The sequence below is a fragment of the Halichoeres trimaculatus genome, unplaced genomic scaffold (assembly GCF_033239565.1).
Source record: "Halichoeres trimaculatus isolate MK-OKI-2021-1 unplaced genomic scaffold, fHalTri1.1 fHalTri1_scaffold_2, whole genome shotgun sequence".
NCBI lineage: Eukaryota > Metazoa > Chordata > Actinopteri > Labriformes > Labridae > Halichoeres > Halichoeres trimaculatus.
In genome coordinates, this window is record NW_027437180.1 from 33512802 (window position 1) to 33538955 (window position 26154).

Consider the following 26154-nt stretch of genomic DNA (forward strand, 5'->3'; position numbering starts at 1 on the left):
ATGAGGAAAAACTGACCCATTTGTTATTAACCAATGGGTAACAGAAATTTTATCATTAAACATAAGAATATACTAGCAATTGAATAAAATAAAGAATGAATAAGAAGACCCAGAAAATAACCTAAATAAATCAAATAAAAACAGCAGGAGTGGAGTCTGGAATGGACTGCTTATATCGGAGATTTTAGATGCATTCCGATATAATTCCGATACTTGTTTTTTTGCCGATAGCAGACTGATATCCGATATCAATATTGGACTGGGACACCTCTAATATTTAATCATTTAATAAAAGAAATTAATGGTTTATGATACCGTCATGTCGTCAAAAAGAATTTTAAAGGCTATTCATCATTAATTATGGTGTGATATTATTTTGCTTGAAATGCTCATCCCTACATGTATCCAACAAACTCCACCACAAAGATATATAGTAGTCCAATGGTTTAAAGGTAATTTTAGTTTATGTTATATCATGTTGTGTATTAAGTGAAGCACTGCCAGCTGGAGGCTGTAGCTTAGCTTCGATAGCTGCCACAAAGCCAAAATGCTCTACTACCCTGATGAAAACAAACAGGTAATAGATGGCACCTTGTTTCTGCAGAATTGTGGCATAAATCATGGAAATTACTTTGTTTTTAGGCTGTTAATGGTTGAACAATCTTAACCATATCAGGCATGTGGGTGTTAATCTGCAAGGAGGGCAGAAGGTTTGACTCATTTTACTTAACTTAACTTATTTGTCATTGCTTATCTGCTAATTTGGTGACCCTGTGTTTAGCCCTGTCGATTAAGGCTCAATTTGAACTATTTTGGAATGCTTTGCCTTTGGGTTATTTAGAATTTCAAATTTGTCTAAATGACCTGGAAACGAATTCTCGGAACAGCCATGTTTTTAACTGGTAAGCTTTTCCATCAAACATTGTTTGGTACTATGAAGTTCCCAATTATGGTTGCTTATACAAGGCAAATTTGATGAGCACTGAACAAACCATGTCATGTCATAATATTCTTCCTTGCTCTGTTTGAAAAGACAGAATCAGCTTGTGGTTGAGAAAAACAGAATTTGACTCTGTTTTTTTCAGTATACATATGAACACAGCAGTAAGCAATCCTTTATGACTAGGACAACAAGCTAGACAAGGTTGTTTAAATATTGGATGACCTTGGGTATGAACACGAAACTGTAAGGTACAGGCCTACAACTTAAACAAGGTTTAACATGTGTCTACAAAATACATTTGTTATAAAGACGTTTTTTTGAAAGTAGGGGAATAGTATACTGTGAAAAGTTGCAAACATAAAAACAGAAGGGGGGTAATTGTGTAACAGGTCAGTTGGTTAAAGGTCGATGGGTTGTCTGTATTTGTACAGTTTAAACAATGTAAGAAGTCATGCTGATGAGTTCCCTATTAACTGCAAAGTTCTGCTTACCAAACCTTCTTTCAAATGTTTCTGCAAGGATTTCAAAGTTGATCTTCTCACCCCTCCCTCTACATTATGCTACTGTAATTATGCAAGGCCTTTCACATATGGTGAACAGCAAGTCTAATTCCAGTCTGTTAAATCCTTTCTAGCTCATACAGTTTTATCAGTTTAACTTTGTGCATTGATCAAAAAACAGGTAAAAGAGAGAAGAGCAACTTGATCACAGAGACGTCGCTGTATGCCTCCAAAGCAGAGTCCTTCTAAGAAACACATACAGTGAGACCAGTGCCACAGTGTGACCTCTTCACAGCTGGATTAAAGCATTAATCCTGTATGTTAATCATACCCAATAAGCCAAGATGACTCATCCAAGCTGCATATGATGTTATTCTTCTGCCTCATCATGCATATGTATGATGTGCATGGCCGTGTTAATCTCTGTAGGCCTGCTGCTGATTTGATGAGTGGATGACAAGGTTTTACAAAGGCTTCATCATACTGTCACTTCTGATCTGCTGCACAGCTTTAATGGCTGTGGAACTGAGTTTTTCACCCCAAATCCCTTCAGACGTATTATTTTAATGGTGTGCAGCAGATGGTGGGTTTTGTTATGGCTACTGATCAGAAGCTAGTACGTCGTGGGAACAGTATTGAATACGCAGCCTTATACAATATTTAGCTTAATGTCAACCATCCATGACATAATGGCTATTCATCTTGCAGCACTGAATCTGTCAGAAGTATGACTGGTTTTGAAAAGGTGTAGAGAAAATCTGTCTTTGTATTGTTTGTATATTTAACACTTTACTGTTTGATTAAAAAAGTTGTTGAAGATGGCTGTTTGCCAGTGAATCTGGTACTGAAAGTTGAAAGAAAGTTAATCTTTGCTCTTGCTGCTACATATTTACTCAAGGTGGATTAATCGAATATCTCTAAGACAAATATTTCCAAGGTTCATGTTGGCCTCAGCCAGGTTTAGCCCTTGTCCAGCCCTGTCTGTGATCTTCATGGACAGGATATCAAGGCTTGAATCCAGAGGAGAGTTTCCTGTGAAGGGGCCTCAGAGGTCCACCTCTGCTTTTTTTGCAGATGGTTTGGTCCTGGTTGCTTCTCCAAACAGAGACTGCCAGCAGACACTTGGGCTGTTTGCTGCCAGGTGTGAAGTGGCTCGGATGAGGGTCAGCACCATAGACTGTTTAAAAAAATGGATGTCATCTAGCTTGGCTTGAAATGTGGTTGCCACAAAAACTGCTCCCCCTGGTGACTGGCTATAGGTCAAAAACTCTGTCTCTGTGGCCAAACTTTAGAAAATAAATGTACCTTAAAGAGCTCTTTTTGATGATATGAAGATGCTATTTAGCAGAATTGTGTTCAAGTCCTCTTTTTTATGAAAAGTTTCTTTTCCAATCAGTTATTAGTTCTACAGTTTTGCTGTTTCATTTAGCAGACACTTTTGTTCAAAGCAATGTACTACTCAAGCAAGAATTAAGACAGAATGGAAAGCCTAGTTAGTGCGACCAAGTGATACAAGTTATTTGACTGCAGATGCTGCCATTAAGTGCAAGAAGATTTTGTTTTTATGTTAAATAATATAACCAACTAACCACTATTAACTGCTGAAACAATATACTTCAACCTTCAGCAACCTCCAGTAATTAACTGAAAATTCATTAAGAGCTGGGTCACTGGATTTCACAGAGCGTAGTGGGTGTGAAGGAGTGAAGACCTGGATGAGGGATGGCCTACCTGGGGTAAGGCATTAAAAACGTCCAATGTTAAAAATGTTTTACAATAGTTGTTAGCTGCTGATCTTGCGTGTGTTTTTTTTTTGGGAAATAGTGAAATACGTTGGAGGGGAGAGCCAAGAAGAAATTGGACTTTTGAAAGAAAAAAATTAACTTCTTTTTGTCTCCTGGCTCCCCTCAGATTCTCTACTGAGCAGACTCTGGCTGCACAGTGGCAGCACCTCAGACAGGGGTATTTTGGCTTCAAAACCATGCAATGATAAAAGGCAGAGCCACGCTGTCAATTAATTGTCAGCACAGTCCCTGGTCCTCAACTAAGGTGCTGTTTACACGACAATGGTTTTAGGATGAAACGCAAAAGTAATGTTGGGTTTCGGATGCTTGTTTACACATAAATAGTGTTTTAGCTGACCTAAAACGCAAACTTTTGGAAACGGCCCCCAGAGTGGATTATTTACTGAGACACTGCCACCACCTTTGCCGTGTAAACCGTAAGCCGGATTTTTAGAGGAAATGCTGACGCTATGTTTTGCTTTGCACTGTCTCTCAACAAAATGCATAGCCGCTCCACTTTTGCACTTGACATTCTCCAATACACCAGACGATTGGCCCAACTCTACTTCGGTGGAGATCTATCAAAAGCCGCAAGACAGTTGTAGCACTATTTCTTGGATTGGCATAGTTACCACAGCATTTTCAGTCCCTTAGCAGATTTTTTTCACTGTGTTTTAGCATTTTTGGGTGAAACGTTGTGTAAATGGGGCCTAAACCAGAACCAGGAATAGTCACTGGCCAGTTATGTTGAGGAGTATCCCAAAGCGTTGACTGCAGCTTGGAGGAAAACAGATGAAGGAGAGAGGAGGGAAATCTTAGGAGCAATAAGCAACCATCCACAAAAGTCTTTTACCAGATACACTTGCAAATCACACAAACTAATTGATTGTAAGGTGCAGCAGGTCTAACAGTTAGGTGCGTCTTAATGAGAGGTGGGATTGGTGATCAGGTCCACATTAGTTTTAAATGTAATACAAGATTAATCAATCTTTAATGGCAAATTCTGCTGGTAGTCCGTCTCTGTGTGTTGTTCACAAGTGAGGGCAAGATGGTCTGTAAAACTGACAGGCGAGTTAGTGCAGCATCAGCAGTACTGCATGGTTGGTGGTGAAGAGGAAGCTGAGCCTGAGGGCAAAGCTTTGATTCACGGGTTGATTTGTGACAGACAGACAGGCAGACAACTTACTGTCTCTCTCAACAGGGACAACAAGGCTCACAGTATGCTCCTCCTTCCTAAAAACCTGACTTTTTCCCTCTGTTACACTGATGTATTGTTGATAATGATACTTTTGCAGCACAGGTGTATATAACTTTAAGCAACAGTAATGACTTTAGAGTTTCATATTTCAGCTTAGTCCTCCCCTGCAGCAGCTTTCACAGTGTATTTTCCATAAGGTAAACATGCCTTGTAGACCATGGGTTGTGTAATTTTGCAATAAAAACAGTGAGAGCAGAAACCCACTCGTAAAGCACTGGAACAGAGCATAGCATATACTCACACAGATATTATGTTTGGGTTTAATTCTCTTAATATTGGTGAAATGACGTGGCAGAGTTCACCGTGTCTGCAGCAGTTAAAAGCTTTGCTTCTTTGACATTGCCGTGCCCAGTTTCTCAACAAAGCAACCAGAATTGATTCTTTTTTTTAATGATTTTATGTCTAACTGTTAGCAGAGAAGCCATGAAGGGCACTTTTTCCTCTTTCCAATCTGGTGCATAGCATGAGCTCCTGTTAATCACTGGTATCTTCAAGTGAAGTCAAGAAATGAAAGTGCCTGCAATGGAAGTGACCCATCGTTCAATAATTTCTAATTTTCTTTCCACTTTGTTTGTTACTTGAAAAATAGACTATGAGCTACCAAATAGCAACACTGGACCAAACTCAGAGTATGAAAGCAACCACTGAGGCCCTGAGAGCTCGACGTATAATTTTGAAATCTCCATGTCTCATAACTTTCTGGATCAGCTCAAATACAGATCAGATGGAGAGTGGAGAGTGCAGGGTGTGATTGTGTATATAAGAGGTCTTTTACCGCATTGGGATACTGTGGGCAGGGCCAAGCAAAGGCTGAGACCAGCCTACCTCCTGCTAAACAGAGACCTTATTGTGTGTGTGTGAGAGAGAGAAGGAGAGGGGTGAGTGCTGCGAACGTGCACATGTGTGGTACCTGACAGACTTCCATTGATCCTCCTCAGTCCTATTTCTGACTCTTTAATGTTGAGCCTCAACGACAGCAAAGGAATCATCTTCTTTGAGGAGCTATTGTTTCATCACACTTTCCTCTCTCAACATGATTTAGTCAAATTGTCAACTCATTAAACTTGCTTTAGTCTAACTGTTGAATGCCAAGACCTGTTCGAAGATTTCTTTTTATTTCCCCTCTCAGTGTTTCCTTTGATGCTCTCCAGCTCGCGTGTTCAGCGGTGATAATTTGTGCCTGCTTACTGTATGTATCTGCAAAGACAGCCCCATGGTAAATATGTGATGGGAAAGTTCATGACATGTTTTGAAGTTACATAATTTTATTCTCCTTTTTAACTTCAGAGGTTCAGCTGAAGTAGGAGTGTCATGGTCTGTGAAGTGCGGCGCTGAAAAATGACTTTGAGACGGGCTGTGATGTAAATGGTTGACTCTGATAATCCCCAGCACGCTCCGGAGAGTACTACACTGTTAGCTGTGTGACGTAAGAAGCACACAAAAATCACACATTAACTGTCCGTCCTTTACTCTCTCACTCGCTCACTCGCACACACACACACACTCACTCACATGCACACACATTAGAGGAATGCAGTGTTTTCATTCCCTCGACCCGGACTGTCAATCACAGGAACTTGGCTGTGTGCTGCTGCAGAGGCACCATCCAAGTCACACAAATTCCACCCATACCACCCACACTCACACTCATACACACCACTACAGACTTCCACTGTGTCAGATTTATTTCTATGTAGATAAGCAGGATATCCATCTCCTATAATGCAATTTGTGCTGCAGTCTGTAAAGCAGCTGCGAATCAATAGCTGATGAAAAAGCACTTCACAACAGATTGTCTCTGTCCATCCCTCGAGCTAGAGAGCGACTGCTTCTTTGATTGCACCGGATCCAATTAAATTTGTATCTGGGGCTGTTTTTGTACAGTTAGTTGGCTGTCTGTTTAAGTCAGGATCTTCCTGAGCGCTAGATTGTGACTTCAGCTGAGGATGCAGAGGTTCAGAGATCAGGGTCGTTCAGATTTCATGGTCTGTCTGTAATCGTCTGGAGGACGGTGATGTTTTTGCTTTTCCTGTTCCCAGACACTGTGGAAAGACATTTCTATCATACAGTGTCCTTGGTTTACTTAGTGCCTATAGTCAGAAGCCCTTTAATTAAAGACAAAATGAGACATTAACATGTTTTATTGTTGTGTTTTTTCTGCACTAGATTGAAAAAAGGATCATCTTTAGATTACATATTTTATGTGTTGGGAGCATTTTGGTTTCAGGCTGGAAGTCAGATGTAGCAGCCTTTGATTGTTTGCAGGAAAACAGGAAGAGTATTTTTTGATCCCCACACTCTGACGACTCTTTTAAGCAGATTGTTTTTAACTTATCTTTTGTCATTTTGACATCTGTCTGAACTATGTCCATTTTGAATCATTGGAGCTCAGGTCTAAATTTACTCCTTATGTTAATGAACCATCCTTGAATTGAATCAAAGCTATCAAGGCTCACATTAGATCTTGTCGAGGAGAGATACTCAGCTGATTTTAGTAGCAGGCCTTTAATTGCAGTGGCATGACTAACTCCCTAAAATTAGCATTACCTGGTTCTAAGGGCTAATCACAATTCTACTCCTTAGCTCTTGGTTTAACGTTCTCCATAAGATCAAGGGGGAGGGCTACACAGCCCTTGAAACGAAGGTAAACCAAGACCTTACTTGAAACCAAGGGTTAAGACAAATTTCCCATGAAATCAATATTTTTTTCTCAGATATCCAATCCAACATCAATTAGCCATGTTTGGCTGTTGTTTTTATTTTGAAATAGCTTGTTGTAATGATCTACCTAATGTGGCTATAGCTACAACTACAGCTATAGCAAATAATAACTACACAGGGTGACAGGTTCGCAGTGGACAGACTTCACTGCTGTGGGCTGTGTTTCATAAGTAATTGGACAGCTAAGCTACATTCAGGGGCTGCATCAGCTACACAAGCTATGAAAGGCAAATGTTATGGTATTCAGAAGCCACATAATAAAGCCTCAGAATACCGTAACTAGGAATGGGCACCTTTTACATTTGAAGCGATATGGTGCCGATGCCCTGTACCTGGTAATCGGTACCAGTACCAGTACTCAACGGTACCAATTTTCGGTACTTTTTTGTATTTATGTTGTAAGATATATCATTTTTTTAATGATAAAATCTAAAAGTTTTCTATTGAACATATTTATTCCTTAACGCATAACCTTGCAATGCTGTGTTCATGTCCAGCATGGAAAATCACTTACTCTTCCACTCCCTCACAGCCGCAAGAATGCATTCAGGTACCTAAATATGGTACCTTTGGGTTTTACGTGAATCTGTACTTGGTACGTTTGACATAATTTGGTCAGTACCTATAAAAGTACCCAATTTGGTACCCATACCTGACCATATTGTTGCTTTTCATGATTTAGCTGTCTTGTTATTTATTTGGTGCGGTGCATGTTGGTGGTGTCTGTTAGCTGTGACTTTGTCATCCTAATCTGACTTCAGTTTGAAGAAATGTGTTTTGTTTGGAGGTGAATAAACAGTCGCTCTGCCTATGACAGCCAGCAAGTGACGAGGGGTGATGACGTAGTGGGGATTGAGTGGCGTCATGTTTCTAAGGATGTTTTTTACTCCTTCCCCTTGGCCCTTGAAACAGAAGGTCAAGGGGAAGGGGTAAGACGAAGGCAAAAGGGGTAAGATTAACAATTGGGAGTGGCCCTGTCAGAACTCATCTTGTTTAGGATTGATGGCCAGCTTTTAAAGATTTCTAATGTAGCCTGCAGCCTCATATAAAAACTTTCTTTCTCTCCATGTGCTTCTTATCGTTAAAGGATAGTTTGTTTTTTTAAAAGGGGTTGTTTGAGGTACTTTCAACATTGAGTGCCTTTCAGAAAGGAGATGCTGTTCAGCTCTTTTACCGAGACTCTGTCATGGAAGCTAAAGTAGTCTATGAACCTCAGGTGATGGAGTTCTTACAGAAAGTTAGTGAAGTACCTTTGTTTCCATGTCCCAGTCATAGCACATCTGCACTGACAGGTAACTTTGGATTTCTCCTTCTCACCAATTGGTACAAAGGTTTCTTCTCACTCTCTCTGCTGAGTTTTGTCCTTTCTCTGATTTCTCCGGTTCAAAAAGGCTCTTGTGTCCACAGTAAAAGTCCTCATGCTGTCAGAATTGATCACTATTTGGTTTGGTTTTTGTCTCTGACTTTTTCAAAGCCCACAGAGCAGAAAATCGAATGAGTAGACATGATTCATTCACCTAAATGTGAATGTGAGCTCAGCTGTGTTTTGTACCTGAGTGTAACAAGACTTCACTGCAGCTGCAGTGGGAGCATTGTTATGAACATGAGACATCAAATTCATGCCATGTTAAAGTTAGTATCATAACAGAAAACTTGATATCAATTTATACTGAAATCTTGGTGTCGCGTTCATGGCTCAGTCCACTGTCCAGACCAGGGAAGATGAGCTGCACATTTAAAGAAAGAGCTGTCAACGCTACAAAATGTATCCCAGAAAGCAAGAAAGGAGGCAAATCGAACAACAGGTGCACATTTAGTGATGTCCATCTTCTAGCCAGAGTTTCAACTCCATCAAAGTAAATGTGGCCCAGCTGTTTGAGAAGAAGCACTCCCAGGTGTCTGGCAGCGAGGATTTGGCCAAATATGCCTGTAAAATAATCCGTGTTAAGAAATACAATTGTTCCAACAGTTGAACCTGTTTTTTTTTTGTATTGTTTCTTTTTGTGGAACACCTGAAGTGGCCACCTGGTGACAGGATTGGTTGTGCAGCCACCTTCAGGCAATTTGAGTTTAAGACCCCTGATTGAGATAAATGTCTTGGTACCTTAGCCAGGTAAAACAAAAACTATTGACCAATACCCTATACAACCATACAATCATACAACAAAAACAACTTTTAAGAGTCCAACAAGACCCATGAGAAATTAGAATTGAGTCACAACTACCCAGTAACACTGAAGAGCAGATTGTTTGCTGCTCTATATTCAAATTTTTGTTTATTGAGACAAACTAAAAAACAATACCACTTATACTACATATAGCTCATTAGACTAACTGTGTTACTTGGTTTCAATCTTGACTTGGAATGAGCACAAATTCAGATCTTATCTACAAATATTATCTTGCTATGAACCATAGACTTAAAGAAAAAGTGGACGTCAACTTGCTCCGCTTGAAGTGAAGTCGCCACAAAAACTGCTCCCCCTGGTGGCTGGCTGCAGTATAGGTCAGCAAATCCATCTCCCCAGTCATTCCAGATGGGCTATGGTCAAACTTTAAAAGATTCATAAACCTTGTAGAAATGTTTCTCACATCCGATTGTTGTGGTGATTTAAGAATAGCATTGGGCTACCTTGTATCCAGGTCCTCTTTTTCTGAAAAGTTTCGTTTTCATTAGTTATGAGAGGTTAAAAACAAGGCTTTACATCACGTTTAATGATGATTGACAGCTGGCGTTCTTGTGTATTTTTTGGGGAGATTGTAAAATATGTCAGGAGGGAGAGCCAAAAAGAAATTAGACTTTTGAAAGAATAAAACAATTATTATTCGTGTCATCCGGATCCACTCAGATTCTCTCTGAGTCCATCATATCCTCTAATGCACAACGACAGCCAATGGCGGTGCCTGTGACAGGGGTATTTTGGCTTCAAAACTGTACAAATGTAAATGGCTGAGCCATGCTGTTCACTCTATCACATAACATAGATTTGAAATGGTGGGTTTTTTTTGTTTGTTTCCTTTCAGCCACAGCAGTCATAATCCTGTGATGTTAAATGACATAATCAAACTACTTCTGTGATAGCTTTTTTGTTTTGTTTTGTTTTGATTTTTTAAAAGTAATTTTTACTTTATTTTATCCAGTCACACTTAGCTCTGTTCCATTCAGAAATGCTTACAAGAGCAGGATGATCAGACACGGTGATGCAGGGTGGTAAATGAGCCACTAGCAGATGAATCTTTTGAGGCTAGCATCACTAATACAGGTATTAGAAATTAATGACGCCATTAGTGTCTGTCCTCGAATGCGCTCATTTTACCGTGTGTAATAGGGAGCACATATCTGATTATCAAACCTGTTCTCCTCTCCCTCTTCCTCTCTGTGTTTCATTATAATCACCCCCTTGCTGTATCCCCACGTCTCTCCAAGAAATGGAGCAGAAACTTCAAAGTGCAGAGAAGCAGGGTGGCCAGCAGTCTAACAGCAGCATAACTGCATCATCACACAAACACAAAAATGTCACTGGGTGGCCTTTTAATGGCTACCTCCGCCTCCCTCCCCTGCCTCCTGTAGACCTGGAGCTATTTTAGCCGCTCTGTACATTGTGCACTAGACAGCCTGTGTTTACTGAGACAAACAATTCAGTAGATTGCTCTTCTTTGATCCTTTTGCGTGCCTTCCTAACGATCAGATCAGTTAGTAAGTGCTGATTATCAAATTTGTGTGAGTGTAAAAGATGATTCTGAAATTATTTGATGTGACTATGTTTTTGTTATGGGCACTGTAAATATCCTTTGTACTCTATCATTTCTCTGTAGCTGTTGTTGAGAAGTACAATGGCTGTTGTGATAGTTGATTCTCCATCAGAGCAGATCTGTCAAGCGTGGGTGAAATCTGTACAAGGAGGCGCCCTGTGACACTTGTTAGACTCTCCTGACCGATATCTCACTTCTTTGCCTCCACTGCAGCTCATGTCAAACCTCTTTGTGGTTGTAGTCAACAACCCAGCACCCTGCTCTTATTTATACACTATGTCTACTCACATTCATGCTTCATGCTGCTGGGGCTGTGGAGGGTTATAAAAGCTAGTTTGTGAGCTGTGACGTATAGAAAAACTTAAAATGTGTGTTTGATATTATCAGTTTGTGTAGTGTGGCTACTGGATGATTCTCCTTTTTCCTGTTTTTGAAAAGAAAACGTTTTTTGCTCTTAGGTGTTATTTTTCAATTGTGTTTGCTTTGAGGTTTTTCTATACTATCACTTTTTGAAGGTTGGTAATTGAAAAAGTAAACCCTTATTGTGGTGGAAAGGAGTGTATGATAGAGTATGTGTTGTGTGAACTCGTTCCCCATCAGATTTTAAATTCTGTCGTGACAACCCTGCTGATTACACTGATTGCTCCTCTTGAAAATCCTTTCAGGGGCTTTCCTTTTAAGCATTCGGAAAATGCTAATGCTTCAACATTTGAGGTATTTTGCTCACGCTCTTTTCAAAGAATTATTCAAGGCAATTTTTTTCTACCTCACAAAAATTTATGCTGTTCTTCCTGAAAGATAAAACAATGCAGCTTCGTGCTCTTGTTGGAGAATTTCTTTTACATGCTCTCACTCGCTCTTGATCTTTGAGTGTGAGCCAGAGATATACAAAAGTAGCGAGATGTGATACTAAATGATTCTTAAAGTTTATCATTCCAGACACCCTACTGCTCCTCCATCTGTTCCCACAGAGCTAATGTCACCACACCAGCACTCGGCATATAGACTTCATGGCACCCTGCTAGGCAAATACACATTGTTGTATAAACACTCACATATTCACTAAAGGCAAATATACATTCTTTAGTTCGAGGGCTGGAGGAATGTTTGCAGAGAAACTATGCTGACAGTTTGGTGTGAAACTGAAGGACTGAAAAGCAGCTAGAAACCATCCTAAACACACTCTGTTAAGCTTCTTTAATTCACAGTAAAGCTCCAATTTATCTTTGTTTCACTACATCCATCTGGTAGTCTGTTATTTACCATCAATCCAGTCACTTTTCATATTTACAGCCAGGGCTTGACGTCAACTTTTTTGCTCACCAGCCACTTTGGCTAGTGGTTTCCCAGAGTTACTAGCCGCTCAGCATTTTCACTAGCCACAGTTTTATCCTTGGATAATTATGTTTAATATGATTAAAGCCAACAATAACATGCTAAAGTTTACTTGAACTAGATTTAAAACATTTTTAAATGTAAATGCCCCCTGTGCACACTTAAATCAAGACTACATTCATGTTTAACACCACAGGTCATTATCAGGTATTTAGTTTAGAAATTTTTGTGTGAAGAAGCATATGCAGAATTGATCCAACTTTTGGACGATAAAAGCCTGTCTCTTGTAATGAGGGACGCGGCAGATGATGGCAGAAAGGCGCTAAAGATTCTGAGGGAGCACTACGCTGGTAAGGGGAAGCCACGAGTGATCAGCTTGTATACAGCGCTAACGTCTCTTCAGAAAGCTGTCAATGAGAGCGTTACAGACTATGTCATTCGTGCAGAGACTGCTATTACAGCATTAAGGAACGCAGGAGAAACTTTAAGTGATGGCTTATTAATTGCAATGATTCTGAAGGGCTTGCCGGACTCATTTAAGCCATTTTCTATCCACGTAACACAAAGTGATGAGAAGTTAACTTTCACCGAGTTTAAAGCAAAGTTGAGGAGCTATGAGAGCACAGAAAAATTCAATGCTGCCAGCTCAGATGATGACTGTGATGAAGGTGAGAGGAAGAGAAAGTTGGAACATGAAGCTGTCCTGTTATAACTGCGGCCAGAGGGGACATAAGGCTGTGGATTGCACTTCTGCCGGTGAACGCAAGGAACAGAGACAGTGGTGCAGCTTCTGCAAGATTCCCAGGCACAAAGACGTTAACTGCAGGCGGAGAAAGAGAGACAAGGTGAAGCGGGCGGTGGATGAGGAGGACCACACATTGTCTGTAGACTAAACAAATCACTTTATGTTTGAAACAGTCAGGAAGAAATTGGAATAAGATGCTACATGATTTTCTGAACCAAAATGATTTCATTCAAAATCCAGCTGACCACTGTGTTTACAGTAAGCAAACTGGTAGTGAGAAAATCATACTGATAATCTGGGTTGATGATCTTGTTGTTGCAGCAAGTGACAGTCAGACGCTTAAAAGTGTGAAAGAAATGTTGGGAGAAAAATTTAAAATGAAAGATCTCGGTAAACTCAAACATTTCCTCCGTCATGTTATAGTTTTATAGTCGGCACTCTATCCTTTTAAGATGGCAACCTCAACAAGATACATTAATTGTTCTTCTCTTAAAGGGTAAGGCCACCATTTTCATTCATCAAAATATATGCACATAGCTTTCACATGATTTTTTTTATTGTCAATGAGCATTTGACTGCCTTACCTGTAACATTACAAATCTATCACCCTAATTTTATGACTACTCTCGAGTAGTCTCTGGTCAGTTCCAAAGATGCTGCCGCGAGTGCTGTGTGACATCACATGAACCCCATGAACAGTGGAGAAGACTGTTAGGTGTGGTTCAGTTTTAACGCAGCATTGTGCAGGAATTTGTGTTTTTCTGTTTCTGTAGAGCAGTTTACCCTCTCACAAAGCCAGTCTGAGATTTTTACACTTTACACAGCCTCTTGCTCCATTTCTCTTCATCTTCTTCCATTTCCTCTGCCATTATGTCCTTGTTGAGAGTGGGAATTAGGCTGTAGAGCTCTCTGCCAGAGAGTGGTCCCAAAGAGTATTGAAACTCTGCAACAGAGATTGGTAATTAAGGTTGCATTGTGGGTAACATACAAACCCATTTCCAAAAAGCTCCAAACCCAGAGGTGAAAAATGTTAACAGAAGCGGGTTTTGATGGTTTACAAATCATTTAAACTTGATCATTTTATTGAATCAGTGCAAGGCAACATGAGAGAAACTTAAAACAGTGTTTTTTATGGAAGAAGTGGGTTAATGGGTGACGAACTGGGACTGGAAACAACTGAGTCTCACAGCCTGGCTGTTCTACCATGTAGCTGTGCTGTTGTATTACTCCAAGAAGGAGATTTTCTGATTATCTGGATGGCAGTGTGTGTTTCTCCAAAACCTGTACAACATTTGATTTAGCTTTAATGGTTCCTTCTCAGCTGTGTAAGCTACCCATGCCAGGGGTACTCTGCTTTATTACAGCATCATGAATGCTGGCTTTTGATCTTCTCACTGATAAGAAGTAGGGCGGTCATGCTACTCGTTAGAGAAAAGGACCTTGCCTCCATGACTTCCAAAATGAATGTCAGACTCAGATTAATCAGACTACAGCACAGTTTTCTACTTCAGTTTATCCTACATGGACTTCAGGCTTATGTTTCTAAATGACAGAGCAGCAAACTGGTCATAGGTGATTGTTTCTTGAAGTGATTTTGGACCTATGCAGTGACTTCCACTACAGAGCCTATTTCCAAAGATCATGGCCATTCAGTGGTAGTTTTAAGCCTTTTCTACTTTTGATACATTTCTTCAGATTCTCTGAAGCTTAGAATGATATTATAGGTGAAAAATCAATTTTTTTGGTTGTTTTGTCCTTTATATCATAACTTGTTTGAAACATGTTGCTGAAATCAAATGTGAATATTTTCCATTAAACAATAAAAGTCTTCAGCTTCAATATTTAATAAATTGTCTTTGCAATTCAATTTAGGGGCTGAGTAAATCGCAAACTATCAAAATCTGCTTTTGTCAGCGTTTTACACAACATCCCAGTTTTTTAGGGAAAGTGGGGTTGTTGTTGCTTAGTTACCATTCACACTTTTTTTTGTCAGCATGACCCGTACTATTACTAACATGTGGAGTTTTATTAGAATATGCCAGATTTTCAGAAGGACAAGATGGTATCTGGAGTTCAGCTGCAAAGATAATGATCCTTCATCTTAAGCTGTCATCCATTTGTCCAGTGACTTAACATGAACGCATTTATCAAATTTATCAAGACCTTTTCCTTTTTTGAGAATTTTATTTCTCCTTCTCTCTCTGAGGCATCAGTCGTAAAAAATAAAAAATTTGAGGATGTGGTCTTTTGGTTTTGTAAATTGTGGGTGACAGCTTTGCTGGAGTTGAGAGATCAAGCAAATGACTGTATTTTGAAAACTATCAGCTGATGACACAGAATATTTTATCTACCATCTTTAATCTTTAAATGTCTGAAAATACTAAAGGAGGCACATCAAGACTCATCACTGTCATGGATTCATAAAAAACATTTGATTTGACTAGAGTTGCGTCTAATGCTATCAGTAACACTTTAATAAGAGGTGACAATGTAGCAGAAAAGTTTTCATAGCCACCCCGTTGTGCCTCTCTGTGTAAGTGAGCAATGCAAACCTTCAGAGCTGAGCTGTTGTGGGAGGTCATTCCACTGAGGTCAGACAGCCTGCAGCTTGTTCAACTGGCAAGCTTTCCTATATGAAATAAATTACTGCCTTAAAGACCAAAAACTCATCATTTTTAAGAAACTGCAGCTTTAGTCTCCTCGACCATCTGCGCTAGCGTCTAACAGGTGTTACAGGTGGACAGGTGTCAGTAATTGAACACTGTGGCAGGCAAGCTGTGTCCCCGGCTGTGAAGCCATGTGCCTTATACTTATTTTCTTCTTCTACTGTTTGGTATAGACACAGAGAAGATACGGAGTAAGCTTTTTAAAAGAGGCACGTGCTGATTTTGTCTGCATCCCACAGCACAGGTGTGGGATGTTGTGCTTTCTGAGTAGAGCATTGTGGGAGTTGTGTGAAATTTCACAGTTAAGGTGCAAAGAAGCATAATTTAAGTAAAGATTTTGCATCACAATTGTTTGTTTTTGTTTTATATTGTAAAAAAGAAGGGGTAGTTGGGATGTATTTACTCAAAACGCTGATAAGTTGGCCTCAAATCTCAATGAAATAGTTGTGAACATAAATCCCACACATTTTCTTACGCTATTCAAGTCTACAGTGAAAGTTTTTCTAACATGATAGTGAAAACGGGGATATTTCTTTTGCTGCTTTTTGGAAATTCATTCAATAATTTGGGCTTTTTCAGGTTAAAATATTTCAATTTAAGCCTCAATTTTTGGGTTAGGTTTTTCTTTTTGATAGCAACAGTTTATCCCCATACTGTATAATTTTATCATTACTTTGTTGATCTATTCTAAAACAGATGTTACTCGAAGCGAATACAAGAGGCTTAAAGGATTAAAACAGCAAAATCAGTATATCATGACCTTCTCCAGGACTAAATTTTGCATTAAGGTGAAATTTTTAACTGAAAACAGTAAGAGAAAAAAGACAAAACAAACAATGTGAGTTGATATTTCTAGTACTATTTATGTGAAATTATTTTTCAAATCAGATGTTGTGTTTGAATACATTAAATGTGATCAGTCAGTGGAAACTGTCTGGCAGCAAAATGCCTTACAACAATCGGTTAGTCATCCTACACGTTTGGAGATATAAAATTATCATACGGAGCTCAGACATTAACCAATCTTCAGGGGTTTTTTTCATACACATAAAGAAAACTGTTGCAAGAATTTGAACGCAAACTGTCCAATTTAAAGGGCCTGTGTGGAGTTTCTAAGTGATCTTGAGGAGTGTCCCTTCTATATTTGCCTGATTGTAATCCACACTTTAAAATGAGATTATCATCACCAATATTACAGGTTTCAGCTTATTCTAAATTGCTATTTCTTAGCTTTCTTATCAGGTTGAGTAGGACCAAATTGATCTACAGCATGTCTAGGTCTCTATGACAACATTATGCGGCTGATGAAGTTAAGTAGTGAGAAGAGAGATCTGTGTTTTTTCTCATTTGAAAATGATTTCTGTGATTATTTTTGTAGTGATGGTGGACACAGGAGCCTGACTGTCAGACAGAAAAAGGACAGAAGAGCAGAAGAAAGCTAAACAGGAGAGTGATAAAGCATGAGCTAAAGGCTAACACAGGGGCTAAACTATGTGTGATAATTTCCATTCCAACCCACAGCCAGCAGTTATTCTGCAGTGGTCTGTTCTAGGGTATCCGATATTACAATTTTACTTTCGATACGATACCGATACTGCAGCATTGAGTATTGGCCGACACTGATATTAATCCCATACAATATCAGCATTAAACATGCATACTTTTATTACTTATTTTATAGTATGTCTGTCATGTTAGAAAAGGCTTGATTAAGTGATATTATTCAAACAAAGAACAGTAGTCAGCAACAGTAGGTATGGGGAAAAACTGACCCATTTATTATTAACCAATGGGTAACAGAAATTTCAGAGTGCTTATATCTGAGATTTTAGATGCATTCCGATACGATACAGATACTTGTTTTTTTGCTGATATCGGACCGATATCTGATATCAATATCGGACTGGGACACCTCTAGTCTGTTCAAACTTGAGAGTCTATCAATAAAAAAAAAAGTGAGGTTACGTTAGCTCTGCTTGGTAGATGACTGGCAGGAAAAAGCTAACCAGGATTTACTAACGTTACACATTACAGACTTGTCTTAGAGCACTGGGATTCCAGCTGAGCTAAAAATAAACGGCTACTGAAGTACTTACAGACTGACAGTGTTTTCTTGTTGTCACATTAGCCTACATATACGTCGGAGCACAGGGCTGCTGATAGCACTACTTATAGCCGGCTGCTACGTCTGCTTGATGTCAAGTTTCAAGCCGTATCGCTACGTAACTGTACTGATAGATATGTTACCTCGACGTGTTGTATCCAGTAAAAAGTTGTCTTGAACAAAGAAAATTTGTTTTGATCAGATCTCCATTTAATTCCAAAACAAACACACGCCTTGCTAAAAGTTAATACGACATTGTGCGTTAGACTACGGGCCAGAAAGTGGCGAGGCAGTCCAGTTTAAACATATCCTCCTCATAGCATCTTTAAAATCTGACTGTTTGTTCTTTTATCATTACTAATGCAGATCTTTGTGTTTGTTGAAGTCCAGCATTTTATTGCAAACATTGATTCTTTATGGGGTTTTTTTAATGGCTTTTGTATCTCAAACTATTTCTCTGTGACTTCTGTTTTAATCTTGGAAGCTCAACCAGGTACAAGGGTCTTGAGAGTAGCCAAGGCTAGACATCCGTATATGTATGGCATCTAGTTTTTGTACTTTATGAAATGATGTTTTACCACTTTTTAAGTAGCATTCAATTGTAAAACAATCAGCAGGCTGAGTCAGCTTCACTTGATGAACAACTTGGTCTTTATCGGTGCTACTTTTCCTGGTCACCTTGTCTCTCCATCCTTCATCCCACTGGCGCTGTAGGCGTGAGTGACGGCCGGCTTCAGTCCTGGGAGACTAGATTTGCTTTACAGATAAGTGGCAAAGTCCACTGATGTGAAAAAATTGACATTAAGAAACTAAATCCTGAATAAATTAAGCTTCCTTTTTTAGATGTTTTTTTGAGGAAATTAATCAACAGTGGACAGTAGATGTGAAAACACAAACAGCACAAAAGTAAGGAAATATATACCATTAGCTATTAGGCATTGACAGAAGATTTGGCAAATGTCTTATGAGCTCAACTAACATACTTAGCTCTGCTGCTCATCCCAATGCTATGTTCCCTACAAATGTGGCACCATTTAAAAGAGAAATAGACAGGCTTTACTATAGTATAAGATTTATTGCCAAGATGTAATGGTACAACAAAGGAATCTTCTCATGTTTTGCGCCAAGTTTAGAAAGTGTTTCAGAGGAGAAGAGCAGTGGATGAGGTGCAAATAATGGCTAAGGCCAGCGTAAATGACTGTTGTATACAGGGTATGCATTTCAACTACTAAGCTCAACCGATTACCCACGCTGTTGACATTTTATCTCCCAACATCAGCAGCCTTTCACTATTGTTGTTGAATATCCTCAAACTGAATTTTAGGAGGACTAACAAATTATGCTTTCACTGACGGATATTTAGAGTGGAGAGGGTTTGAGGCCAATGCTGATAAAAGCACTGGTGTCAAAACAAATCCAGTTTATCCAGGGTAAATCTTTTTCTATTTTGTCCATTTACAATCCCCACCATGTGACTCTCCTCTGCCTCTGCCACTTCTCTCTTCATCCACTTTCTGTCTCTTAACTTTTTGACTTTGTCAGCTTCCCTCTTCTATCCTCCTGTATCATGTCTAATTATCAAAATCAGTGTGCGTCTACAGGGATCTCTTCAATACCTCCTCATCAAAGCCTCTGTTTGTGTTTGCTTGTTTATCTCTGGCTTCTATTCTGGGCGCTCTCCTGGATCCCTGATGAGACACAAGCCTCCACTCCCCGTGGAGGCTCATACTGTAAGCTGTCACTGCACCTCCAGTCATTCAAAACATTGCCAAATGAGATTTCCTCCCTTTAAACTTTGTCTTTTTCTTTTCTTCTCCACATATATATATATATCCTTATATATTTTTCCTGCCTTCGCTTCCCCTTACCTCAGTTCGTTAAAGAACTTCAGGCTAATGAAAGTGAGCCAGGAGTTGGTTCCTAATCAAAAATGTTGCCTTTCCTCCCTCTTCTTTTACACTTTTGTTTCCCCCCTCACACACACACACACACACACACACACACACACACACACACACACACACACACACACACACACACACACACACACACACACACACACACACACACACACACTTCACCTACATTTTCAGATTGTTCCAAATGGGCTCTTTTCCCTTAACTTCAGCACTCTCACACACCTGGAGGGCATTGAAAAAATCCTGAAAGTGTGAAAGAAGGAGAAGTTTCTCGCTTTGTTAACTCACACCCCTTAAGGCCCGAGAAGATCTATTGGAGAAGTAACAACAGGATCAGTTGTACTGTGTTACCTTCTGGGGAAGAATGGGAAACCTTATTTGTAGACTGTTTAAAAGTAGCATAAGGACAGGGGATTGAAATATTTATATATAGAGGGATGCCTCGCTCGGATCGGACTGCACTGGATTTGTTACGTGAACGGGACCGATCGAGTTTTTACACGTTTTCAGCACCGTCACGCTTTACGGCTCCTGTAAATCAAGCCACTTTGCAAACATGTCCACTGTGTGGGACTACTTCTCTTTGGTAAGCAATGGTAGTAAAACACCGTCTTGCAATTTCTGTAAAGTGAGCAATCCTCGAGGAGGTATCGACAGGGCTCACGTCAGTACAACAAATATGATTCATCCTTTACAACAGAATCACCCAACAGGGATTTATCAGAGAGAGGTACAGGCAAAACATTGTATTCGGAGTCAAAAAATCTGTATCTGGATTGACATCCCTAGGTTTACCAGCCACTTTTTAAGGTACACCTTGCCAGTAGCGGGTTGGACCCCTTTTACCTTCAGAGCTGCCTTAATCCTTGGTGGCATAGATGCAACAAGGTACCGGAAACATTCCTCAGAGTTTGGTCCATATTGACATGATAGTATCACACAGTTGCTGCAGATTTGTCGGCTGAACATCCATGATGAGAATCTCCCGTTCCACCACATCCCAAAGGAGCTCTATTAGATTGAGATCTGGGGACTGTGGAGGACATTTGAGTACAGGGAACTCATTGTCATGTTGAAGAAAGCAGTCTGAGATGATTCCAGCTTTATGACATGGAGCGTTATCCTGCTGGAAGTAGCCATCAGAAGATGGGTACACTGTGCTCATAAAGGGATGGACATGGTCAGCAACAATACTCAGGTAGGCTGTGGACTTTAAACCATGCTCAGTTGTTGGTACTTAGGGGCCCAAAGTGAGCCAAGAAAATGTCCCCCACACCATTACACCACCAGCAGCAGCCTGAACCGTTGATACAAGGCAGGATGGATCCATGCTTTCATGTTGTTGACGCCAAATTCTGACCCTACCATCTGAATGTGGAGCAGAAATCCAGACTCATCAGACCAGGCAACGTTTTTCCAATCTTCTATTGTCCAGTTTTGGTCTTGCTGTGTGAATTCTAGACCCAGTTTTCCTGTTCTTAGCTGACAGGAGGGTCACCCGGTGTGGTTTTCTGCTGCTGTAGCCCATCTGCCTCAAGGTTGGACGTGTTGTGTGTTCAGAGATGCTCTTCTGCAGACCTCGGTTGTAACCAGTGGTTATTTGAGTTACTGTTGCCTTTCTATCTGCTCCAACTAGTCTGTCCATTCTCCTCTGACCTCTGGCATCAACAAGGCATTTTGGCCCACAGAACTGCCGCTCACTGGATATTTTCTCTTTTTGGGACCATTCTCTGTAAACCCTAGAGATGAGTGTGGGTTAAAATCCCAGTAGATCAGCAGTTTCTGAAATACTCAGACCAGCCTGTCTGGCACCAACAACCATGCCACGTTCAAAGTCACGTAAATCACTGATAATCAAGTATTTCCAGATATTAGCTTGAATAAGAAGTATTTTATGAACTGCATATGGAAAGTATTTTACATTTCTGTATGTGTGCACATTCCTCTGGACACATTTTTGTGTTTCAAAGCCCTGTGATGGTGATTAGCGACAGTCACGGTGACAGTTTGGCGTTCACTGCAGAAATAGGGCACTGTGTTGCTTAGATCTTCCCCATTTTCAGATCTCAGTTGCTGCGATGGCTTAAGAGTTATTTGATGTTGGACAGAGTCTTTACTCACCACATGGGACAGTCAGCAACTGGAAGATTAATGCTGTCATGGCATGGAAATCTTCACTGTCTTTTTCTGTCTTTGTGAAAACACACCCAGTGCAGAATCACCTGTTGGATGAAAATAAGTGTTTCTCTCTTGTGGAGTTGTTTTTTTTTCCTTTGAAAAGGGAGGGTTTTCTTAAAAGCAGAACTCTGGCTTGTGATGCTGGGAGCTCACTAATGACTGAGCTGTAGCAAGCTGGGTGCCATGTATGACTCCAGTCTGTGCACTCTCATTACCTCTGAGTTTTAGGGAGTTTAAATATTGTCACATTTGTTGTCAGCTGCAGGGGAAAACAAGCATCAACACTTTTTTTTTTTATTACCAGATTCTTCAGGCTGTGTCAAGAGAACATCGAGAGGCTCAATGAGGATGGGGAGAAGTTTTCTGTCTTTTTGTGGATAGAGGTTTTGATCTGAATTACTGTGGGGCATAATTACTCAGCAGGCCAAGGCATATCAGCAAGATACTTGAGCGTTGAAAAGCTCCCCAAATTGGAAACACTGGTGTCAGGTTTCGATTGTATGTTGCCTCTTTATCCTCAGAATAAGTATGTCTGGGTCTCGAGGGCAGGATGAAAAAAGATACAGTCTGAGTTTCTTCTTGTCATTCTTTTAGACCGTAAAAAGAAAGAAAAAAAAAACATACAGCACCAAAGAATGACCACTACACCGAAGAAATGAAAGCCTGGGTTCACTGTCTGAGTCTGGTGAACACTGATCCGGTTGACTTGTCTCATATTTGTTTAACCCCTGACCTCTGACCTTCATCTCTGTTTTGTTCTGTCACAGGAGCCAAGATGGATGAGGCGGAGAAGTACCAACAGCGGCTGGAGGCGATAGCTGTGAGTCCACAAAACACACACACATTCACACACACACACACACACACAAGCTCACATTTTCATATGGATCCGGTATCCATTGTTAATCCTGAACTCTGAAGTGAGGCTGACAAAACTGTTACAGTCCGTTGGATCTGTCCACATAAACAGAGTCCAGAAAACTAGTTTTTCAGGTTTGTCATTGTTAAGAATCGACCCCACGGATGAAGTAAATCCATGAATGTGGAGGGCTAAAGGAGAAATTTAATCTGTGATATCCCTGATCATTTGCGTTTTATTTTAAATGCATCATGCTACAACTTTTAATTTTTTCCTTCCACTTTTTGCTGACTAGACTCAGGCTGCCATGTTGTCAGAATTTCACCTCATGTTTATCATGGCCAGAAAAAATTATGGTAACAACATAATTGGGATATTTGTTGACAACTGAGGAGGTGGATGGCAAAATCAGTCAGTTGAAATTTCAGCTTTTCTGTTCCAAGATAAAAAAAGCAGATATGAACAGCAGCAAAGACTAGACTAGACTAATTGTAAATGGTGAAAAAAGCAACAACATGTGAGCTAAAAATCATCAGCTGATATTGGGACACATAGCGTAGTGTGAGACCACAGTCGACTAAGATGTGTCCATTGTTCATTTCGTTCCTTTTTGTAGTCACTGTTGCGTTGTTCCACATTTCCTGCAGACTGAAGTCTTCACAAACACCTCGTCTTTTATTCACAAAATCCAAACTGATGATGATGAAGCCTTAGTGAGGTTCAGGGAGAGTTCTGCACTTTCATCTGTCACCTCCTTCGACATGATTTGCTCAGCAGTAGGAGCTACAAACTGTCATTAAGGCTAGCTCAATCGGCACAATATCAACTTCCTATCTATTTTTTATTTCAGTGGTTATTGCTAATAACGGTTGTTGTGGCATTCCTCTTCTACAATAATGTCAGAAAAACAAACATGCAGAGCTGTTTGCTCTAATGTTGTAAGAAGGGTCTGCTGACCTTTATGTTCTCTGCAGGCAAACACACACACACACACAGAGCGAGAGACAGAGAGAGGGGGGCTCCTTTTCTGCTACTGTGTCTCTCTTGTGAGTTGTTGTGCTGAAAATTCTCTTTTCAAATGGGCTGTATTGCTTCAAATGTTATTTCACTATTGTCGTTTCCTGCTCCCACAGTTATGTTCTTGTCCACAGCTATTCCAATCTCCTCAATTGAAATGTTTAAACCAAGTTGTTGGTTAAATAATAGATGTTTTTTGTCTACTCTTACATCAAATCATCTCAAAAAAATGTATTTACGTAGATACTAGAAATGCATCATGTATTAGATATTGGAATTCTTATATAAATCTAATATTTCTTGGGTCAGTTAGTTTAAAGTCATTTTAAGTTTAATTTTTACAGTGTGGTAGACTGATAAAATAATAAACAAAGTCATTAGGGGTGCTCAATACCACATTTTTTCAGACCATTACCAGTGCCTCTTGACTACTCACCGACTTACGATTACCAACATCACTGGTACTTTTGATACATAAAATTTCAATTAACAGTTACAGATAATTTCTAACAAAGACAGCACAGTCACTCTGCTATTCAACTCAAAATACAACACAAAAAAGTTCTGTTTGAGTTTCTGATTTATTTTTGATAAATAAGTGCAAAAGTGCAAAAAAAGAAAAAAAAATCTAGCAACTGTCTGAGTTTAAGTGTCTTTTTTTCCAATAAACTTAAGAGCAAAATAAAACAGTTCAACTGTGAACTCTCCCTTGTTCTTTCATAATGTCTGAACAGGACACACCCAGTAATTTTGTTGCAACACTAATAGGTCCCATATTATGCTTCTTTTCTGCAGTTTAATATGGATCATTGATGTCTTCATGAAATGGTAGTAACATGTTTGGCGCCATGAGCTCTGAGTGCACAATATTTAGAAAACAGCGAAGCTCATTTACCATAACATTACAGGCTAAAACAACTGGCTAACCGCAGCTAAAGTTAGCATCCTGAAGCTAACACAGAGACAGGGGGACACTGAGGAAAAGCTCCTACATCTGCTACAGTATTTAAAATACTCACTCTGCTGGAGAGATTTCTCTCCAGATGCGGAGAGAGGAGTGGGCGGGGAGGGGGTCCGGGGAATTTGCTTCGGTGGACCAATCAGGTCAGACTTGCTCCTGATTGGTCAAAAAAGGGACTCGCTGACGTTGGCAAACCCCAGGAGATTCCAAACAGCTCGTTTTAGATCAGGATTTTACATTCATAAGCACTACTAAGTACAGGTGTTGTCATTAAATATCATATTTAGTGGGCTGGAAGGAAAGCCAAAGACCCACAAATTTAACTAAAAGACTCAATTGAGTGATTTTTGCATAATATGGGACCTTAATTGTCACAGTAGTTTAAGTGACAAATTGACACACGTTATGTTTCTAAGTTAAGTGTATTTATGGAACACTGCATCTGACTTTCATTATTTCAAACATAATAAAATAGAAAAGCTGTTTTCAATCAAATAATGAACTGTGTAGGTTATCGCAATACATCACAATATTATATCATGATATTATCGTATCGTGACCCAATTATTGTAATGTGTCTTGTATTGTGAGCTTCATGCCAATACTCACCACTACTGTTAAAGTTAAATTGAAATTGTTAAGTGAAATTGTTGGGGGCTCCCTATCCAGGGTATTAAGAGTGCCCTTATTTATTTATTTGTTTTTTTTGTTGTTTTTTTTGCCATTTGACTGCTGTGGAACTGCTCCTGGAGGATCAGTGTTACAGCAAGTTTTAACAACTTTGTCGCAGCTCGTCTCCTTTAACTCAAATTTCCGATTTGTCTGCACACAGACAGAGAGGGTAAAGAGACTAAGCTCTCTAAGCTGTCTGCAGCTCCTACATAATTAATTGAATATACAATGTTGTGTGCCGGGATGTCCCTCTGGTCTCAATACCAGGTTGTCAAGGGGATAGCAGCCCTGAGCATTATGGGATATAGAGTTTACCAGATGTCTGTGGTGACAGTGTCCTTGTGACAGATGGTTGACCAGGTGTCCCTGTTGAACTCTCATCCACTGATGTTTTATTCACTGCATCTCTTCTGTTATGAAGTCGCATTAGCTTCGATCTGTGTCTGGCTGCTGATCACAGTTTGCAGCTTCTCTTTGTGTGAACGTGATTGAACTTCTCCTGCCCTAACTATTATAAGGCTGCTCTACTCTTCTTCTATTGAGTTTTCTCCCTCCGTCTTCCTCTCTGACAGGAGAAGCGCCGGCTGCAGGAGGAGCAGGACAAAGCAAGGCGAGAGATGGAGGATGAGAGGCTCCGGCTACAGCAGCTCAAGGTCTGACACACACTTTGATCTAAGCTGTTTCATTCATTTACACACCCACAGACACACACATATACATATACATACATTACATGCAT

The 26154-nt window shown here is 39.9% G+C and overlaps 1 protein-coding gene across 1 annotated transcript in view; it reads left to right on the forward strand.

The window, feature by feature from the left end:
* The window catches only part of palm3 (paralemmin 3), a 59000-nt gene that overhangs the window by 16912 nt on the left and 15934 nt on the right, over positions 1-26154 (forward strand). Inside the window, exons 2-3 of the mRNA XM_074683713.1 lie at positions 22674-22726; positions 25988-26068. Of these exons, the coding sequence (XP_074539814.1) occupies positions 22682-22726; positions 25988-26068 (126 nt within the window). The 5' untranslated portion in view covers positions 22674-22681. The remainder of the gene's footprint in view (positions 1-22673; positions 22727-25987; positions 26069-26154) is intronic.